The sequence below is a fragment of the Falco biarmicus genome, chromosome 7, assembly GCF_023638135.1.
Source record: "Falco biarmicus isolate bFalBia1 chromosome 7, bFalBia1.pri, whole genome shotgun sequence".
Taxonomy (NCBI): Eukaryota; Metazoa; Chordata; class Aves; order Falconiformes; family Falconidae; genus Falco; species Falco biarmicus.
In genome coordinates, this window is record NC_079294.1 from 11,529,410 (window position 1) to 11,548,498 (window position 19,089).

Below are 19,089 nucleotides of genomic sequence, written 5' to 3' on the forward strand. Positions count from 1 at the left end.
GTTCCCAAACAGGAATACTGTAGCACAGGCAAAGCCATATACCCAGAGGATTGCAACACACCATCCTAATGCCCAGGGTGCAATTTAAAGAGGCTTCTTTCTCAAAAGCAAGACAACTCCTATAGGAAGGAAACTGTGGAGGGTAGTACAGAAAAGTAGAAATGGGAGTACTTAGAAAAAAGCCTCAAAAGGATCAGCTGTTGAGCTAAATACGAAGACATAAGAAGCAGTGGAACACTTTTAAAAAAATTAAATTTATGGTTTTCTCTTGAAGGACTGTGAGGGCAAAAAGCTCTTCAGTGGAATATAAGCACACACCTCTGAGGGATCAGGTTTATAACTCATGCTAGCTACCAGAAATAAGTTAATACTTAGTGAAATTCTGAGTAATTTTAGCTCATTTTTAATCATGTACGTTAATGAGGTATAAATATTAGTTGAACAAGAGTTACAGAAACTTGGATTTCAGGGGGTGAATGCAAGAATCCAAACCATAATCTATCCATTTGAAATGTGAACTATTGAAGCAGGCTAGAACTGAAGGGTTTGTGCTCTCTTTGATATATCAAAAAATACTCATGTTTTTTGAAGTACTTGGCAACAGATTAATTCTTTGGAAATCATAAATCCTAGGTGAACTGTGAGAAGTTAGTTGATGGTATGAATGTGACCCAGTTGCTCCCACTACTTTGAGTGCCCTGTGGGGCTGTGTAGAGAGAGTTAAAAGAAGGGGAAAAAAGTTCTGCAGCACTTAATTGTCTACACTACTCCTTTAAAAGTTCAGTTAAACTTAGGGGTCCCCTCACAGCTGGACAAGAAGACTTGAAAAGTTCTTTCTGTAAAGTGGAAATGGAAAGAATTGGGTACAGTAATAACCACCTGGAATGCAGCAGAACCTAACCCCTCCCTAACTAATCCTGCTATTTTCTAACCTTGTCCTCCATGCATAATCAAAGGCATCGAAGTCACATGCTTCAGAGTCAAGCCTTTGCAAGATCATGGCTTTTGCCGTGCGTAGAACATGCCCTTCCTGCCTGGTGTGCTCTGCCTGAGGAGGTTCTCTGTAGAAGCCATTATTATCTTGGTTAACACTGCTCCCTCCTGTCATTTATTATTTTTAAAGCTCTGTCTTGAGATAAAGACCTAAAAGCTATCAGAAAAGCAAGGAAAACCTCCAAAGAAAAGATATTTTTAAAAGATTGTTAAAATACAAAAATATGCTTAGAATTCATGGAATTTAGAAAACAAAGCATGTAATGTGTGATTGTCGGATCTTAGAAAGCCAAAACGTACTGTGTCATGGTAAAATAAATAATTGTAATATTAGCTATTACCCAACGTTGCTAGTTTCAGATCTTATTTACAGGTACAATATGAGGTGCTTTAGGGCAGACCACACCAATTCCTTCACTGATCCCCTGCTAACTGGATCCCACCGCCCTTATGCCTTTAACATCAACTGTTATTGGACGTGCGGTTACTCAGGTTATTTATGTAACAGGTACATAAATGCTGACAATTCTTACAATTTTATAACTAGTCCTGAATAGTTAAATATTGCCAATATTAAAAGCTCCAGCTGTTGCAATCAGGCTCTCAGCTCAGGGAACTGGGTTTCCTCAAGGCAAAACCCAGCACCGGGGACTATTTAAAAATAGACAAAGAGACACTGGAAATCATGAGTCTTGAATGATACGAGAACAGCTGCCCATCGCCAAGTCCAAGAAGCCTCTATGTCGTAAGTTTCATTATTGTAAAGCGATGTCAGGATTTTAGAAGACACGTTGGGCATTTTCAGTATTACTAATTCAGCCCTGGGCAGCATTTACATGGCACCGCGTACATTTATTTCCCTGGCTGTTGCTGCGGGCCTCTCTGTGCACCGGCACAAATGCGGGCTCTTCAGCCCGTCCCCGGCTTTGCCGTAGTTGCAGCGCGGGGACGACCGCCCCACCGAGAGCGGGAGTGACCCGGCGGCCCCGGCCCCGGGCGGCGGCTCAGCCTCGGCAGCCGCACAGGGAGGCGGCGGCTCCGGGCAGAAGCTGGGGCGAGGAGTTGCAGCACTTTGAGGACCGGTGTGGAAAGAGGAACTACGAGACGCATCGTCGCCGGTTGCACAACTGAGGCTTGAGTAAAGGTTTGGAGTCACTGCCTTGGTGGATACGGCCCCCGCCTGGCTTTTATTTCCTTATTCCCCACGGGATTCCTGCCTTACATCACTACGCTTCAGGATCCCCGCATGGGCAGAAGCAGCTGTGTAACGGGATGAGCTTTATATTTCACTTATGAACAGCTGGAATAAGAGTTTCCTGCACCAGTCGCTGTTGCCGCGTTGCGCGGAGGATCCCGCAGCGAGCCCCCGGCGGTCGCGCTCCATCCCCGGGCGGGCGCAGCGCCCCCGCCCCGCCGCCTGCTCCCCGCCCGCCGCGCCTCGGAGGTGCGCGGGGGAGCGCCGCCCGTGACGTCACGGCGCGGTTGCCATAGGGACGCCTGGGGTCGTACCTGACGGCTGTCGTGAAGCAGCGGGAGGAGAACGAGGGAAGGAGGAAGGGGGAGTCTAGGCCCGGCCCGGCCCCCCCCGGGCCCGCGGGAGCTGGACCTGCGCCGCGCTCCTCCACCCCCGCCTCATCGGAGTCGGAGGCAGGAGGAGGCGGCGCTGCCGCCGCCGCTGGCTATGTAGGGGCCCCGGAGCGGGCGGATCCGGAGGCCGCTGTCCGCCTCTGGAGCGCGGCGCCGGGGCCGGGCCCGGCGGGATGTTCTCCAAGAAGCCGCACGGGGACGTGCGGAAATCCACGCAGAAGGTGCTGGACACCCGCAAGGACCCGCTCACCCGCCTCAAGCACCTGCGCGTCCTCATCGGTGAGGCGGCCGGGAGGGAGGGGGGCAGCGCCGGGGCACGGCCCGCGGGCCGCCGGCCCCCAGTCCTGCCGTGGGAAGGACCGGGAACGTAGAGGGGCCGGCTGGGCGGCGGAGCGGGAGGCGGACTCGGGGCTCTGCTCCGGAGAGGGACCCCCGGCCCGGACCCAGCCTCGCCCCGCCTCGGCATGGCGGGGGCTCCGTGCCCGGTATCGCGGGGCCGGCGGCGGCGGGGCGTCAGCGGTGTGCCGGGGCCGCGGCGGGGGATGCGCCGCTCCTCGCCGTCGTACCGAGCCAGGCAGATTCCTACCGCCTTTGAGGGTGCAATTCATTTGGCAGCTGTAGATGGGAGGCGAAAAGCCTGTGCGCTTCCCCCGTCAGTTATTCTCTAGAGCTACATAAATGCTGCTAAGTCGGTGCGCCTCGGTAGAAGTGGCTGGGAGCACTAATGGTGCCTGTGACTCCCTCCTATTAATCCATCTCCCCTAAATGCTTACAGTAACGACTTGTGTTTGTGTGTGTTTTCGAGGTAAGAGCTACAATAGTAAGTGCTCGCTAGAGTAGATGTAGGTCAGCATTCATACAGCTAGTCCTAAAACACTTCTGGTTTGCAGTTGGTCAAGGGGGGAACATAAGCACTTTACATGCTGCCGCGGTTCCATGTGAGCTGCTGTTTAACCTAATCACTGAATTAGAAATGGTAATCATATAGAATATATATATATATCATAATGGAAAAAAAAGTAGAGAAAAAACAGAGTAAAATATTCCAAAATATCTGTTAGTTGCCTGTGTTTATAAAAATGTAAGTCGTTGTCATCAAGCTGCCCTTGAAAAAAGAAGTTTGCTCCAGAGCGCCTTTTGGGCCCTTCAGTTCTGTAAATGCCTGTGTTGCTTCTGGCAGTTTATTAACGTGTGAGCAGAGCTGGGTCAAGAGCAACTGTGTTCTGTATTTAGCACAGAGTACTGAACAGATTATTTTGAGTTCTGCCCATAGTCTGGGGTTATTTAAATACCTTAGCCTCAAAAGCTGGATTCTTTCCTTTCAAAGGAAAATGGTTATTACTCCTTTTTTTCCTTCTGTATTGGTGTTTGAAGGAACAGGTGTTCCTGTATGGCAGCATCTGCTGCTGCATAACTTATTTTCTGTAGCATAATAATTATTTAGACTTGAAATGGGGAATAGTTGTGTAGCTAGCTGTCCAGGACACTTCAGTAGCCAGAGGTACCCTCTTGTCTCACTCAGAATATTAACACTCTTCTTAACTAGCTGTATGGAGCCAGTTGTGGCTTGCTTTATGTTGGTGTATATTTGTTTTTAGCTACATCAGCAGTTGAAACTTAAGAGGGAAGAGCATTATAAAGAAACTGCCTCTCTGAATTTAGGTTTCCTAATGCTAAAATATGTTGAATATATCTAGTTTTGCTTTAGTCTGCAAAACAGTCTGTGTGATCTTGATCAAATCTATTCTAGATTTGATGCTTCAGTTGCTCGTCTTTTATTTACAAGATTTTCCTTTAGCTTTGTTGATACTTGAATGCATTCTGTTAAGGTGCAAGCCGTGAGCTTTCTGTCAAGCAGATGTTCCTTCCTGTCTAGTCTAAGGTTTCTGCTTACTGGCTGTAGGACAGACTAAATCTGCTGGGGCATGTTTTCATGTGATGGCCATTCCCCTTTCCCCACCTGCACACGTGTATGTCTCAACCTTTGAAGCACAGCTCCAGATATCCTTTCTCCAAGTTTGGCAGAATACAGTGTATGACTGTGTGAGTAGGAAAGGTTGTAACTGTACTCTTCAGATTGCCTGTCTCGGGTGGATCTACAAGATTTATCATTGTGCAGGTATTCTTAGATGCGCAAGGTACAAACGCAAGGTCTTTTTTTGGGGGACAAGGGGACTAGGATGTTTATGTATTCCTATTGTAGTGCAAGAGGAGTATGTAGCAGATTATTTGAAGCCCATCTTCTGCTGTGATCACTTCCTTGCCTTATTAAATTTCCCTGCTTCCTAAAAACTGGTTTTCAAAGCATAAGCTCTATGCACTTTCTTCTCCAGTTGTTTCTTTGGCTAGTCTGCAGGACCAGATGACAGAAATAATGTGCCAACCTAAGACAGACTGCTGCCTGAGGTGGCTTCGCATGCAGACATCATCCTGCAGCTTGAGCAGTGTATTGCTGCATTTTCCTGTTTATCTTTTTTCTTCAGTGACAACTCCCTCAGCATAATAATTGGCATGTTTCCATGTGCTCAGGGGAGCCAAGCTAGCTATTGCCAACAGACTATCTGAGGGGAGAAGGGAGGAAATCTCAGTTCAGCACTGTTCAGCGTCTTTATGAATGAAAAATGATTTGTCTTGTTCATTGCTCTTAGCCCCTGCATACTGGAGACTGCTGTTTCGTATCCAGGAGGAGAGAATTTTCTCTTGTTCTTAAGCTTAAAATCCTTTCAGTAGGCCTGCAAGGTGTATGGGACCAGAGTTAATTTTTGTTGTTGTACTTTTTAGTCTTTGGTTCAGCAATGATAAACTGAAGTGTGGCCTTGGATTCTTGGTTAAGACTTGAGGGGAGGAAAGGGAGTACATTTGCTTGCCCTCTATTTTATTGGGGCATCCAAAGCAGTACTCCAATAAGCTAAAATAATGGAATAGCAATGAAAAGAGGTGAGTGCTTGTGAATTATAGACTGCTGGTTGTCTATTAGCCAAAGAGGAAAATCTAAAAATGTCATTATGCTAAAAGATTGACAGTTGGATCCTGCAAGGCAATGGTGCAAGTCAGGCATCATCTAAAAGTATTGAAGATAATACAGTATGTTAGTAAAGGACAGAAGAGACAGAACAGTTTCTGAGAACCTTACACGAAGCTAAGTGAATGGATGGCACAAAGGCAAGTGACATTTATTTTTAACAAATAAAGAAGTAGCGTACATTAGATGGACTTATTTAAATGCCTTTTACAAGATAACTTGGAGTGCAGTGAGTTGTATTGTTTCAGGAAAAGTATCTTGTCATTGGTGACAACTCGGTTTAAATTTAGTAAAAACAGTCTGCCTAAAGAATATAGAAAATTTTGTGTCTTTGTGGAACGGTGGTGTACCATGACACCAAATGTCATTGCAGCTTTAGTAGTCTTACTGCTGTTGTCAGTATATGGAGGATTTAGATATGGGAATGACTCAGATAAGTGTAAAACTTCAAAGTGAAAAGACATTGAAAGCTTTGGAATCTCTTTCTGTAGGGGCAGATAATGGAGAAACCAAACATCTATGAAAAAGACTAGGAAATAAAAGTCTGTTAAGGCCTACCAAATTTGAAGTTACAGTAAAAGATTTTTGCTTTGAGAAGCTACTGAGTGCTAGACTAACTATCAGTTATAGGCATACAAGGAGGTGCATTTGCTTGGGTTTTTTTGTTGGAAGGTGTGTGTGTAGGTGTCTTTTTTTTTTTTTTTTTTTTTCCTGAAACCCTGGTAGATAACTGCTCTTTGCCACTTCACTCCAATGTCCTGTCTCTGGCTGGTTCTCTGTTCTGCTTCAGCATGTCTCTATTCAGCCTTTTTCATAATTCAGGAACCAAGGAAAATGGTGAAATTCAGGTGACCAGTTCAGAATTGATATTGTTATTCGCTAAAGTAAATATAACATGTGACCAATTAATGCATGTCACAGGCATGAGGTTTTTTTCAATAGAGCTTAAAGCCTTTTAGGAGACCTCCAAGTAGTAATAAATATTATTATCACTAAGAAAAATCGGACAGATACGGACATCTCATATCCTGGGACATAGCAGTCTGTGAGCGAAGGTAATCAGCTTTTCATTGTTTTCCTGCTGCTGTATTTTTCTTGACACAGCTGGAGCTATCTGCTTTAAGAGATTTGATTGTCTTGAGTCGTATTAGGTTCTTCTAGTAGGGAAGTATTCATCCCCCTCTTTTTTTTTTTTTTTTTTTCTTTTTTTTTTTTCCCCCCCTCTACTTCTTCGTTCTAGGACTTTCAGTCTCATCCAGTTCCCTAATGCAATCTTGTTCAATATGTGACTTTTTGTCAAAGTATTCTTCTGTCTTGTTTCTGTATGCTGGAAAGGCTGTAACAGTTTTGTTCAGTGTCCGCTACCGTGGTGGTTAAGAGCGTATCAACCTTGAGTGGGAACGTCGAATGGAATTCCCTTGTATGACAGTGGCTCAGCCTTGTCAGAAATGAGGCCCTGCTATAAGGAAAGCTGCCAGCTTCAATTAGTGCAGGTATAATCACTGAGACTTTTCTAGCAGATCGGGGGCACACAGTGTACTTTATGGAATTAGGTATTGACTGCAGAATGAAGCCTATGATCTTCCAGAAAAATTTTTTAGCGGTCCCCAGTGGATTAGCAACTAATTGCAATTTTTAGGATTGTTAAGAGGAAATAACGTGGAAACAGCATTGCGCTGTTCTTACCAGTTTTGCGCTGATTAATCAGACTTCAGTATCAAACTAAAATTCTGTGAGTTTCAAATGATAGTTCATGAAAGTTTGTTCTAGTAATCCTTCAAGCATCAAGTCATGCTTCGTTTGTCCTTTTGTTAAAACAGTGCTTTGAGAACTCTGTAAATAATTAAGGCAGCTAGATATGGGACCGTTTCATAACATCATACCTTAACAATATTAGCTTCTTGTTTTATTCTAGTTTGATATCAAATATGTTGCTGCTACCTGTTGAATTTGTAGTTTGTCAGAATTTGTAAATATATGTATTTAAAAAAGAAAAAGCTAACCCCCCTAAATATTTAATGATTTCTGTTTAATCTTATTATGTGCGAGTCAAATGAATATACTTTGTTTAACATTTACTTTTAGGGCTGAATTGGTCAGAGAAGTTCCCCCACACCCTTTTTTTTTTTTTTTTTTTTTTTTTAGAGTAGGATTTACAGGCCTGTCATCTGTTAATCCAGAGTAAAGGAAAAAGGAATATATTAGGAATATATTGTTTCTCATAAATCATTTTATTTGCATCTGATACCTTAAAAATACACTGATTTCGTCTCTGGGAACCATGGAGAGAATGCCTGTAAAACATATGCTAAGAGAACAGAGTATTTGAAGTATGGGGTAGTTTTTTATTATTTTGTTTTGTTATTCTTGGTGGTTGGTTAGTGTTCAACGTCTCATGTAGGCAATCTCTGAAAGGGAGCAGTCAGGCTATACTGGACAGAATGAAACACTGCGTTGGACATCCATTCTGATACGTTGTTTAATATTAAACAATATATTTAAATAGAGATTGCATTTGTCTAAAGGAATTTTAATTTAAATAATCTATTCCACTGGCATTCAGCCCTAATGCTTCAGCTAGATGGCATTCATTGGTGTTGCACATCATCTACATCACTCGTTACAATATCACTTATATACTCTAATAAATGAAAAATGTTTTATGGTTGTTAAAGTGAGAGGCAAGTGAGAAGCTACAGCAAAACTAGCTGCTTGGAATTTTCTTTGGAGAAAGCTGTTCCAGAAGTTTCTGTGGATGTGCAAAGCTATTATTTTTGGCAAGAGTTGTAGATTTTATTTTTTTCCTGGTAATTCTAACTGCAGAGGACATTTCACCACTGTAATTCACGGATTTGGCTGTGGGTTGCGTGCAGTTTAAGAAATGAGACTTGATGTTCTATCAGTTTTGACTTAACCCTGAACCCATTCTGTTCTGTTTTGGCCAGGAGCAAAGGGGGAAGAACTGCTTTGCTTTAGGATTTTGGCTAATGTTACACTCGACTTGCAGAGAGCAGCAGCAGCCAGTGTGGCTCGCTTGCCAGGGTCAGGCAAAGGAGAGGTCTGTGTGGGTTTAGCCTTGTGACAGTTTGGGATGAAAATAAGTACATTAGTATGGAAGTGTTTGAAATTGCTTAAATAAAAGCTTAAGTTCTGGAACATGCGTGAGTTGTTAGGGAAGCATATCTTAAAAGTTTACTAGTGTAAGTATTCTAAGGTCTGCAAGCAACCTGAAAGAATTAGCTTGGAGAGCTGTCAGCTGCTTCTGCTCATTCATATAGAGCACTGCTGGTGAAATGTGTAGCAGTTTGTATGTGTGTGATGTTCGTTGATGCTGTTAGCCTGTTTGTTCATTCATGGTTTTTTTTCCCCCCTGTATATTTGTAATCTAGAAGATGGTGGTGATCAGGAGTTTGGACTTGCAAAGATTTCCTAAAGTTCCTGTGTTTCTTTTTCAGTACCAGAAACCTCAAGAATATTTTCTTTGAAAAAAATATCTTCTAAAAAATACTTGGTTTTTTTAGAATAGCTGTTCGTGGTCTGAAACGGTAAGGGCTAATGTGAAGCCCATGCTTAACACTTTTGCAGTTGTAGCTCCCTGTTTGAAATGCTCTGGTTTATCAGGTCTTTCACTTTTGACAGTCTGTTAACTGTGCCAGAGCCACCAGTTAGTTCCAGCGGAGGTGGAGGTTTTCCACTTAACCTTTCTAAATGACATGCTTTTCTGTTTGAGAGACTGTCTGTGACTGAACCTCTATACTGTTTTGCTGTAAAGCAGCAGTTAAATTTTTCAGTTTGCAGAATTAAGAATGAGCAATTTCTATTGCCATTTTGATTGTATGTTAACTGAAACTGAGGATGCTTAGAAACCTCTTGCTTTCTAATGGCACCAATTTGTTCTGAAGATTGTTACTGAACTCTTCAGTCTATAATGGGCCTCCACTTCACAGAAATAGACCAAGTTTGGCTGTCTTCCAGGTCATTGTTTGCTGCAGTTGTCACTGGTGTTTTATTTTTGGGTAAGGATGAGGGAAAGTGACTTAAAAGCAGGATAATGTTTTTGTTATGCAACTGTTGTATCAATTTAAGATATAAACATACAATTAAATTCTGAAATGCTTAAAATCAAATGTAAAATTAACCACAACTTGATCTGTAATGATGTAGACTATTCTGTTAAATGGCATGGTAAATTTCTGCAATGCTTTGTGTGAACTGGTGAATGTTAATGTTCTCTTTAGGAAAGTTAATATATATCTAAGATCTGTGTGGAGTTTTGTTATAGTTTTTAAGTTCAGTATTTTGATTGTTTACCTTTTAAATTCTGATCTGTGCAGAAAGTACAAGTTTACCTGCTTTATAGTATTTTAATTCCATACAGCAGGTGGTCATCTAAATAGTATAGATACATTTCCCTTGCTAGCACAACTTGTTTATAAATATGTAACAGATGCTGTGGATTAGTTTATAGTAATTTTTAGGGTAGTATGTAGAAAACAAAATAAACAGAGAAGGTGAATTGTGTAAGTTAAAGCCCACTGAGATCCTCTTTCTACAGAGGATTGGGGTGTTGTACATGTAAACTTGTAAGCTTTGCAGAATCTGGCTCAGGTGATTCCTTATAAATTTAAATACACAGTAAAAATCTGTGTTGCTTTTTCTGGGTCATGTGTTACGTCTGACAAAGTAATTTTTAAGCTCTTTGAGGTGGTAGTCTTGTGTTGTAATTCTAACTATGATATGCTGGTGAAATAGTATCCTCCCTCTAATGAGTAATATTAAAGGATTACATCTTTATTGAAATACTTTTGTGGATGCAAATTATTCCTGGTTATAAAGGGATATGCTGATAACTGAACTATAATAAAAGCATTGGAACAAACGGGTTTACTGTCAGGCAGAGTTCTGTGTCAGAACAAATTTTCTGCAAGAAAATTTGGCCTAGAATCTATCCTTACTAGAATGATCACTGTGGGCTCTTAAGCTTTGAGTATCTTACTGAGATACTGGAGAAGAATGTAACATTTCAGAAAGTTCTGAACAATTAACCTTCAAAAGAGTTGGCCATTTCAAAATACATGAAAATGAGTTCTTAAGAAAAGAGTTGGCCACTTGAAAATGTAAGAAAGTTTCTAAAAGCACAGTTACCTGTAAGCACAGTAGTTGGTAGGAGAGGTGGAGAGCTTTTTGTTTTGATTGTTGTGTTGGGGTGTTTTTTTCTTTAGTTCATTGTTACAGCTCTCATAAGGCGGGGAATAGTAGAACTTCCAAATTTCAGTGGATTTAATGGAAATATGTGTTCCAGTTGATCTGATACTTGAATGCTCTTGTAACGAGGGTCATATGAATAGCTTAGATAACTAGTTTTCCATTTCTAGTTGGGTTCTCTGTTTCATGCATCAAAATAGAATAGAAATCTGTAAATTGAATACAACTTCTAAAACATAAACCAAAAAGGTAACTTAGCTTCTTAATGCTGAACACAGAAAAAACTAAAGCTACTTCTAGAAAAGTTTTATGGGAGGAAGAAAAGGACAGAGAAGCTGTACAGTGTCTTTTTGTTCTTAAATGTAACTTTCTCCTTAAAAAAAACAAACAAACAAACCAGAACAAAACCAAACAAAACAAACAAAAAAAAACCCTTAAGATGCCCAAAACCACCACTGAACACACAGAGTTAATGCAGAGATCAGATCCGTACCAATTTTTAAGTTACAGAAAACTATTAAGGAAAAGTCAGCAAAGATCTAAGTTTCTTGCTCTTGTGAGGCATGAAGAGAACTGCGTCTTCTTGACAAACAGCTTCCATAAATGATGCTGGAAACCTGAATTTAGTGTAGTGGAATTATGCTTTGTAGAGTAGAAGCTGTGGTTGCTACATTTTTGGAATATATGTCCCATTTTCCCCTCTCCCATTCTGAGAAACTTTTTGAACTATTTTGTATGGTGCCAGATCTATTTCTGAGTTCTTCTCTCCTCCCAGTCTGGGCACAAGTACCGAGAACACAAGTGATGCATTAGTTTGTGTTAGCTACATGAATCTGTGGTAGGAGAATACAAAGTTCTTTTGTTTATAAATAAATAAATATATGCAAGGTAAGTTAGGGATGAAAGCTTGTTTCTGTGTAACCCCACTTCATGTAGAAATGAGGTTATGTCTCTCTTCTTAAAAAGGCAGAAAAGATTAAGTAGCCAAAAAAGTCAAGCAACTTCCTGCAAATTCCCGGTTCGAGGCTATGTGAAAAGGACACACATGTGCTCCTTGTGGAGGTGATGATTTTTACCTCTCTATGCAGCATTTGTGATCCTTTGGGAGAGCATAGGGAAGAGACAGTGACCTAGTGTTGGAGAAAATGGCTTAATGTGAGAGAATTGAAGAGCTGTATCTTTAGCCGATCACAAGGATAAAGGTGAACTGAATGTTTTCCAGATATTTATTTGGGGGGACAGAATCAGATCCTTAATTAAGAAAGCTGTAACAGCAGCGTATAGCTGAAAGTTTTAACGTTAAAGTAATCAGGGAGAGCAGTAGTCTCTCTATGTGTTGGTCATGTGGATTGTGTTCAGTGTGGAGGCATCTATGAAATGGAATGAGCTGTGCAGGTGGCCAGACTAGCTGATTTCCAGGTCAGACTCTTTGAAGGTCTACATTGTTACCTCCGTGCTGTATCTAATATTTTTTTTTCACTCTTCTTCTTTACCATAGTTCTTGGTCAGGGTATGCATAATGAGTTCCAAACTTCTTGACTGATACAAGGTTCCAAATTTTGGGACTAGCAGCTTACCGAATCGCTATAGGTGTCCTTCAGTGATGAGCAGAAGCTCTCTTTTGCTGTAAGTGGCAAACCTGTCAGATGCACAAGTGTATTCTGCCCTCCCCCCCCCCCCCCCCTTAGAAGGAAAGCTGGTTTTCAGCAGTAACAGAAATTTTGGGTTTTTAAAAAAGTATTATTTTCAGATAATTCCAGGACAAAATTGCATTAAATAATATGTTATGCTTTTATTCTCTTCCATCGGAAGTGGTGGAATTTATTGCAAGAATTCAGTTGTTAACTGTTTGGTTTGAATTCCAAAAACTTGCTTTTGATTATGCTATCAGATGTGACCCTGGGAAGAAATTATGGTGAAATGCGTTTGTTAGAATGCCAAGTCAAATAATTTTTTACTTTCATCCTACTCTTCCAGACTATAGCTGTATTTTGAAGGTATGCCTTTAGTGTTAATTGGGTGTTAATTGTAGGAGTGGAGGTCTACCAGTGCACCTCTGAGTCTTTTCTGAGGTGGTTGACACCACATTGTTCTTAAAGAAATAAGTAAGAAATAAATAAAAATAATAATAAAAAAGGATCATCCTTTGAAATTCCCCCCACCCCAAACAGAACTCTGGAAAGGCAGAATGCCTTACCACAGTGCCAGTTGTGTGTGTGCACGTGTCACACAGTAATTATGTGGTAAAACGAGAATCACTATTCAGCTGGTTATGTAGGCAAGCCTTAAGTCTGTTGCCTGAAGTATGTGGAAATAGTGTCTCCGAGAATTATGAACTGTTGTGTTAAGATTGAGTCTTTAAAGAATACATTTGGTTAGGTTTCTGTATTTTTCTGCTTCAGAGTTGACCCATGTCTGGGGAAAGAATGAGGGCCTATTTCAGGAAACGAAACTTTTAATGTGCCTGCAAAAATGCAGCATTCCTGTGTGTTGACTGGCAGAGACCCTGTTTAACTGCTTCTGATCCGTTTAGTGTTTGGAACTAGTGTTTTCTGCTCCTCTGCATCTATGTTGCACTGCTTTCTATGAGCAGTTCCCATACACAGTTGGTAATCTTTTAGTCCACGTATTTTTCTGCCACCCTCCTTTCTCCTGAAAGTCTCAGTCATTGCTTTTTTCCGCCTTTAATCCTCGTATCTCAAACCCTTTTGATTTGCTTCCTGCTCTATTTTATTGCCCATTATCTAGAACTCACTTAAGGTTCTGCCCCGTGAGTGACATGGTTATAATGGTTGTGCCCATGTTCTAGTTATAGCCCCATTTCTTGTGCATTTGTCCTGACCACCTGAAAATCATGGCCTAGTTTGTTTGAAGTGGAATTGTTTTTTGTTGTCCTTACTGTAGTATTTCAGACTGTAACCTCTAGCAGTTCAACTGCTGATCTGTAAGTGGTGTAGCAGTTTCTACACAACTGGAGGTTTGGTAGTTGTAGACTGTCAGGCACATGCTTGCCGCTCCGGACCACTAAGTTTATTGCTATCCAAGCTGCTTTGCTTTAAGAGTTGATCTTAGCTTTTGTCTTCTTTGAAAACACTCTGGCTCCACAACACTGATTATGCAAGACATTTGCAGTATCAAAGCATTCTGTCAAAACTGAACATGTGTTGGAAACTCTTATAGCAAGATCTGTGATAAAATTGGATTGACAATCCTCTAGAGCTACATAATAAAATAGGATTGAAAATATGCCGTGCTTTTGGCCATGCTTTCAATCAATTGTTTCTGTGCTTTATACTGTATCAGCTGTATATCCAGTCATGCGAGATGATAAAGATTGATGTAATTCTAAAAAGGGTTAAAAACCTATGATCCAGTAGAGAATTAGAAGAAGACTTATAAAAGATAGGTCTACAGTGAAAGAAGATGCCTCAAGGTATAGAGCTGGTGAAGGGTATAAAGGTTTCATTTGCTTCACCTTTCTTCATGGGTTTTTTTGGTGGTGTTTTTTTTTTGTTTTGTTGCTTTTTTGGGTTTTTTTTTTTTAGTTTTGTTTCACATCAATATTCTGAAAGGGGGGAGTTTTACCTTTTAAAATACTGTCTCCCTGTTCTTCTGTGCTTCCGTACAATTGTTCTGTCCACCTAGTTTCTCTACTCCTTTGTAGCCAAATAACAGGACAGGGAGTGTCTTTTGGTTTGGTGTGTACTGAGGCTTGAAAGAATTGATCGTTTAAAATGATCAATTTAAAATTAATCTAGATAAATCATCATGTATTTCTTTAGCTGGGGATTTGCACAAAACCATCTAGGGGGTTGTGGGAAGAGAGGCTGGAAACCTTCCTGGGCTATAAAAGAAAGCGTACCCCTCTACGCTCACAGTGGTGTCTCCACCTCAGGATATCCCTGAATGTCTCACCAGCCTCTGGTCTCCTGAGACCAGACAATCAAAGGAGTATGGGGGACTGGGCCAGACTGGAAAGGAAAGTGCATGTTGGCGCTTGGAGGGAGTTAGGAAGCAGCAGTGGGAATTTAGCGCTGCTGTTTGCTTCCTCCCAACCTGTTTCTCTAAAGAGCAGACGAGGTCCGTCCTTACCATCCTTCTCCCATTTCTTAAGTAAGCTTAACTGTGTCTAGAAATTACAGTTAGGGACAGCGATGGCCTTCCTGATACAGAGTTTGGGCAGCATAGTTAGCATTATTTCTATTAAATTAACAATTAAAACAACATTCATCTGTACAGTGCTAGTCCTGATGGAATTCTGGTTCATGAATGGAGTTTGCAGGCATTACTGTCATGCAAACAATGACTGTGCAAGACACTGCTTCCTTATATAAAATTGACTGGGCACTTAGGGCATGCCATACTGAATTCCAGTAGCTTCAATTGAAAAGAATGAAAACTTCAAGAACTTTACCAATAATAATTTTAAGTATCTTCAGTTCCTACTTCTGGATAATGGTATGCAGTGGTTGACTGAATATTTGAAAGAAGTAAACCCAATGTTCTGTTCTGTTTTTCAGAGAATGCAGAATCAATTGATCTCAAACAGTTTTTCGACCTACATTTCTCACATATATATTATGTGTTCTTTGAAAACTTCGTGACTATTGAAGTAGGTCTTAAACAAAAAGGTAAGTATTTAAAATAGAACACTTTTTGGTTCGGTCCTTGTGTTCTTGTTATAAAATAAAGCAGGTTGTTATAAATGAAGCTGTATCTGTGGTCACAAATGGCAACATTAGTTGTGCAGAAATACGTGTAAGCACTGACTTTGCTAAAAAAGGCAGAGCAATTAGAGGTACGTGCAGTTGAGGTGAGCAAGGAGCATTTGTTCTCTGATGACTGGTTTTGCCTTTTTGCAATGTGAGGATTCTTAAGGTGTTATAATACCTTTTGTGTTCTGCAGAATTATTCTGAGTTTTGTTTAACATAATCTCTACCAGCTGTTGATGCCGTAATAGAAAGTTACACAAACTCTTAACTGTTACAAACCATACCTATGAAATACACTTTATTGCAGAAGGCATGCAAAATTATAGTTGTAGAAATGCATGTTTTTGTTTTACACATCTAAGGGTCTTTGTCAGTGCTCTTTACATTTTGTTTTGATAATGAAAACATATCTTCTGTTTATTTTTAATTGCATCTAGGTCACAAGTCTCAAAGAGAAGAATTAGATTCTATTCTTTTTATTTTTGAGGTAAGATCATTTGTATATTCCCGTATGAGTTTTTTTGCTTTGAATTAAGTCATGTTAAATAGTAACAGTACAGCTATTCTACAGTTGCCTGGAAATATGCTTTACATCTAACTGCATTCCTTCTTCTCTTTGCTTAGAGTTGAATGTATGTGCTTTGTGTGAGAAGACAAAGAATTTGACTTGCAGTTTTGCAGGAAGATATAAAAAAAATGTTTTCTCTGTCTGCAGATAGTTCATTACTTTGTGGTGGTGGTGTTTCCCTCCCCCACCCCCATTCCAATGTGGTACACACTTCAAAATTCTTAGAAGGGAGATCTCTGATTAGTCATGATTTTTTTGACCTTCTGATTGCATGCTATCTCTGATTTTTCTCACAATAGATTACTACTGCAGAATTAGTTTCTACAGATCCCTTTTATTTTCTAAAAGATCTATTATTTGAAAATAGCATTTCACAATATCCTCACCAAAAGCATATTTTGAGTTAAGATGAATTAGAAGCTAATGTAATGAAATCGGAACATTTCTGAGCAGAGACTGTAGTACAGAAATAGCTTAGAATGTCAAGGTTTTTTCTTTCCTTTTTCATGGAGGCTTCTAATTATAACAAGGATTGTGTTTTTTGAAAACATCTAAAATTGAAAGTTGATGAATGCTTATCACATGGCTGAATACAAGTTGTTTTTTTTTGTTTGTTTGGGTTTTTTTGGTAAGGTACGTTGGTACTTCAAACTGTGGGGTTAACTGTTTCAAGGAGAGTGAATTTGAAGAGAGGTAGTTCATCTGTTCACTGGTTCCAGCATAAAGGGATGTTAGGTGATGTGTGCTTTGGAAGCAGTTGTAGAGGCTGCTGGAGGGCCGTGGACAGGAATTCCTTTGGGAAATCAGATTATTTACAAGTTGCTAATGCCTCTAGCATAACCATTGAAGTGCTACATAACAGATTTTTAACTGCCTCTGTCACTATCACTAACTGTACTCTGTTTCTTACCATCTGAAGATGATCATCCTTCAGTCTAACTGGGGAGGTATTAGCCCAGGTCTTTTCTGCATTGTTTTCCTGCAGCTCATTACCCCTCTGTTAAGAAGGCTGCAGCAAATGTTTCCTTGTGTCACAGAGGCAAGCTGACAGCTTAGCATCCTAGCTTAAGCCTCTGTAAAGGTGGGATAACCTAATACAACCTCTTGTGAACCAGAGCAACTGGGACACTCATCCCATTCCGCTCCCTTTGCAGTGAGTAGCAATATCCAGCAGGGAGGCAGTGGAGCCAGATAAACTGCAGTAGCGTGTGAAGTCTCCAATGCGGGACTTGCCAGACAGTCTGTCAGAGTCTTTGGACTTCTTGGCTTTAGGAATGGGATTATCTTGAAAGGACAGTAATGCTTCCAAGGAAAGCAGTGTGGAAATTTTCTAAATTAACCCTTCAGCTTCTAATCTGTGGCCTTTGTGAAAGCACTCTTTGGTATTCTGAGAGTGATGCCTGCAATATAGATCCTTGGGTTTTGTTTTTTATAGAAAATTTTGCAACTCCTTCCAGAAAGGATTCATCAGAGATGGCAATTTCATAGTATTGGTAAGTTGATTTCCTTTTTTTTTTGTTTTTAAATCTTAGGTTTTATTAGTAGCTATTACAAGTTTGTGCTGCTCATATCCTTAACCTTTAAGTGGCATAACAGGAATTATGGTCTTGAAACCCTTGCAAGCTACGGGAAGAAAAAAACCCAAAAGAACAAGCAAGCAGAAAAATCCACCAATGTAATGAATGCCCTCCTAGATGGAATTAAATCTGGCAATCTGGAAGTAGAATAGTGGTTGAGAAAGAACAAGGGAAGGTGGAAAGCTGCTTTTGTATTATTTTTTTCCTAGTTTTTTGTCTCGTAGTAATAAATTTCAAAAATGGAGTGAGATCTGTATTTGTAAAGGGGAATGCTGATGTTATGCATGTTAATGACTTGAGAATAATTTACTTTTAATGTACACATCCCCAGAAAACCCTTGGTGAAAGATGTTATGGGCTATGAGAAAGCTATGAAAGGTGATCTTTCTTTCCCACCCTCTGGCATTGAGAGAGTTGCCTGAGGATATCAAGTTCACCAAGATTAAATTGGAGATTGCCAAGGACTTGTTTAAAAGTTACTATCAAGTCTGACCGAGAGCTCTTAACATGGAAAGAAACAAAGAAAGAATAAACAAGCCTTTTTTTTTTTTTTTTTTTTAAATTTCTTCTTCTTTTTAGGGTTGATTTTAAAGAAGCTTCTTCACACTGGAAATTCATTAAAGGTATTGGAAAAAGTTGCATACTACTTTTGCTTCAGTTTTTAAGTTTTTAAGACAAGAATGAAAGGTGAATTTTTATGGAGAAAGCACATAAAGTCAGCTTTACCTCACTAGAACTACTTACAGTAGTAATGTGTTTTATATAGAGTAGCCAAGTTAAGAATGCGTGCAAATGGTTTGAAGGATTTTGCACAAAAGCAACGTTTCATTGTTAGGGGCAAGGAAACTGGTTTTGGGGCTGAGGCTGTCTTGGAAGTGGAAGATCATGTACACCAAAGAGACCTTTGATGAGTAGTGTAATAATGGTTGACCACGGGACAAAAGCCACCCAGGTGTGATGTGTAGTTTTGGTACTGCAGCAAACAACTCTGCCACTCCTCTGTAAACCACCTGCAGGCTGGGCTGGAGCTGAGATTCTCTAGTGTGAGAGCCAGGAGGGGACTGCTGTGAGACTCCATCATCCTTCTTGAAGAAGGAGTGGAAGAGAGTAAAAGGGTCCTTCTGCTGCAGAAATTCCACTCTGTTGTAGCTTATGAACACATTTAGAAATTTTATGATGGTCTTTGTATTTACTGAAAAATTCACATGGCATCTTGCAGTCCTGTAGTTGAACAAGTAAATAGACACGTGATGGTTTTCTTGCACTTCTTTCTGTGAAAGAGATTCTGTGAGGCAAACAGCAGTGAAGGGGCCAGGGTTGTCCTTGCATTTCAGCCAGAGCAGCAGGTGCACTAGCTTGGCTCTGCTGAATGCTGGTGGTCTTATGGTCTGGCTGTTCTCATCTTTTCTACCACTCCCCTTCTT

At 40.5% G+C, this 19,089-nt stretch overlaps 1 protein-coding gene across 13 annotated transcripts in view; it reads left to right on the forward strand.

The window, feature by feature from the left end:
* Nucleotides 1-2,494: 2,494 nt before the first annotated feature.
* The window catches only part of RALGAPA1 (Ral GTPase activating protein catalytic subunit alpha 1), a 132,894-nt gene continuing 116,299 nt past the window's right edge, over nucleotides 2,495-19,089 (forward strand). For 4 of the 13 annotated variants that reach the window (XM_056344934.1, XM_056344933.1, XM_056344935.1 and 1 more), the window contains exons 1-5: nucleotides 2,497-2,859; nucleotides 15,328-15,438; nucleotides 15,958-16,007; nucleotides 17,524-17,581; nucleotides 18,245-18,288. In XM_056344934.1, the coding sequence (XP_056200909.1) occupies nucleotides 2,754-2,859; nucleotides 15,328-15,438; nucleotides 15,958-16,007; nucleotides 17,524-17,581; nucleotides 18,245-18,288 (369 nt within the window). In that variant the 5' untranslated portion in view covers nucleotides 2,497-2,753. Of the gene's footprint in view, nucleotides 2,860-15,327; nucleotides 15,439-15,957; nucleotides 16,008-17,523; nucleotides 17,582-18,244; nucleotides 18,289-19,089 lie in introns of all 13 variants that reach the window. The other 9 variants (XM_056344940.1, XM_056344941.1, XM_056344943.1 and 6 more) reach the window with 4 other exon arrangements.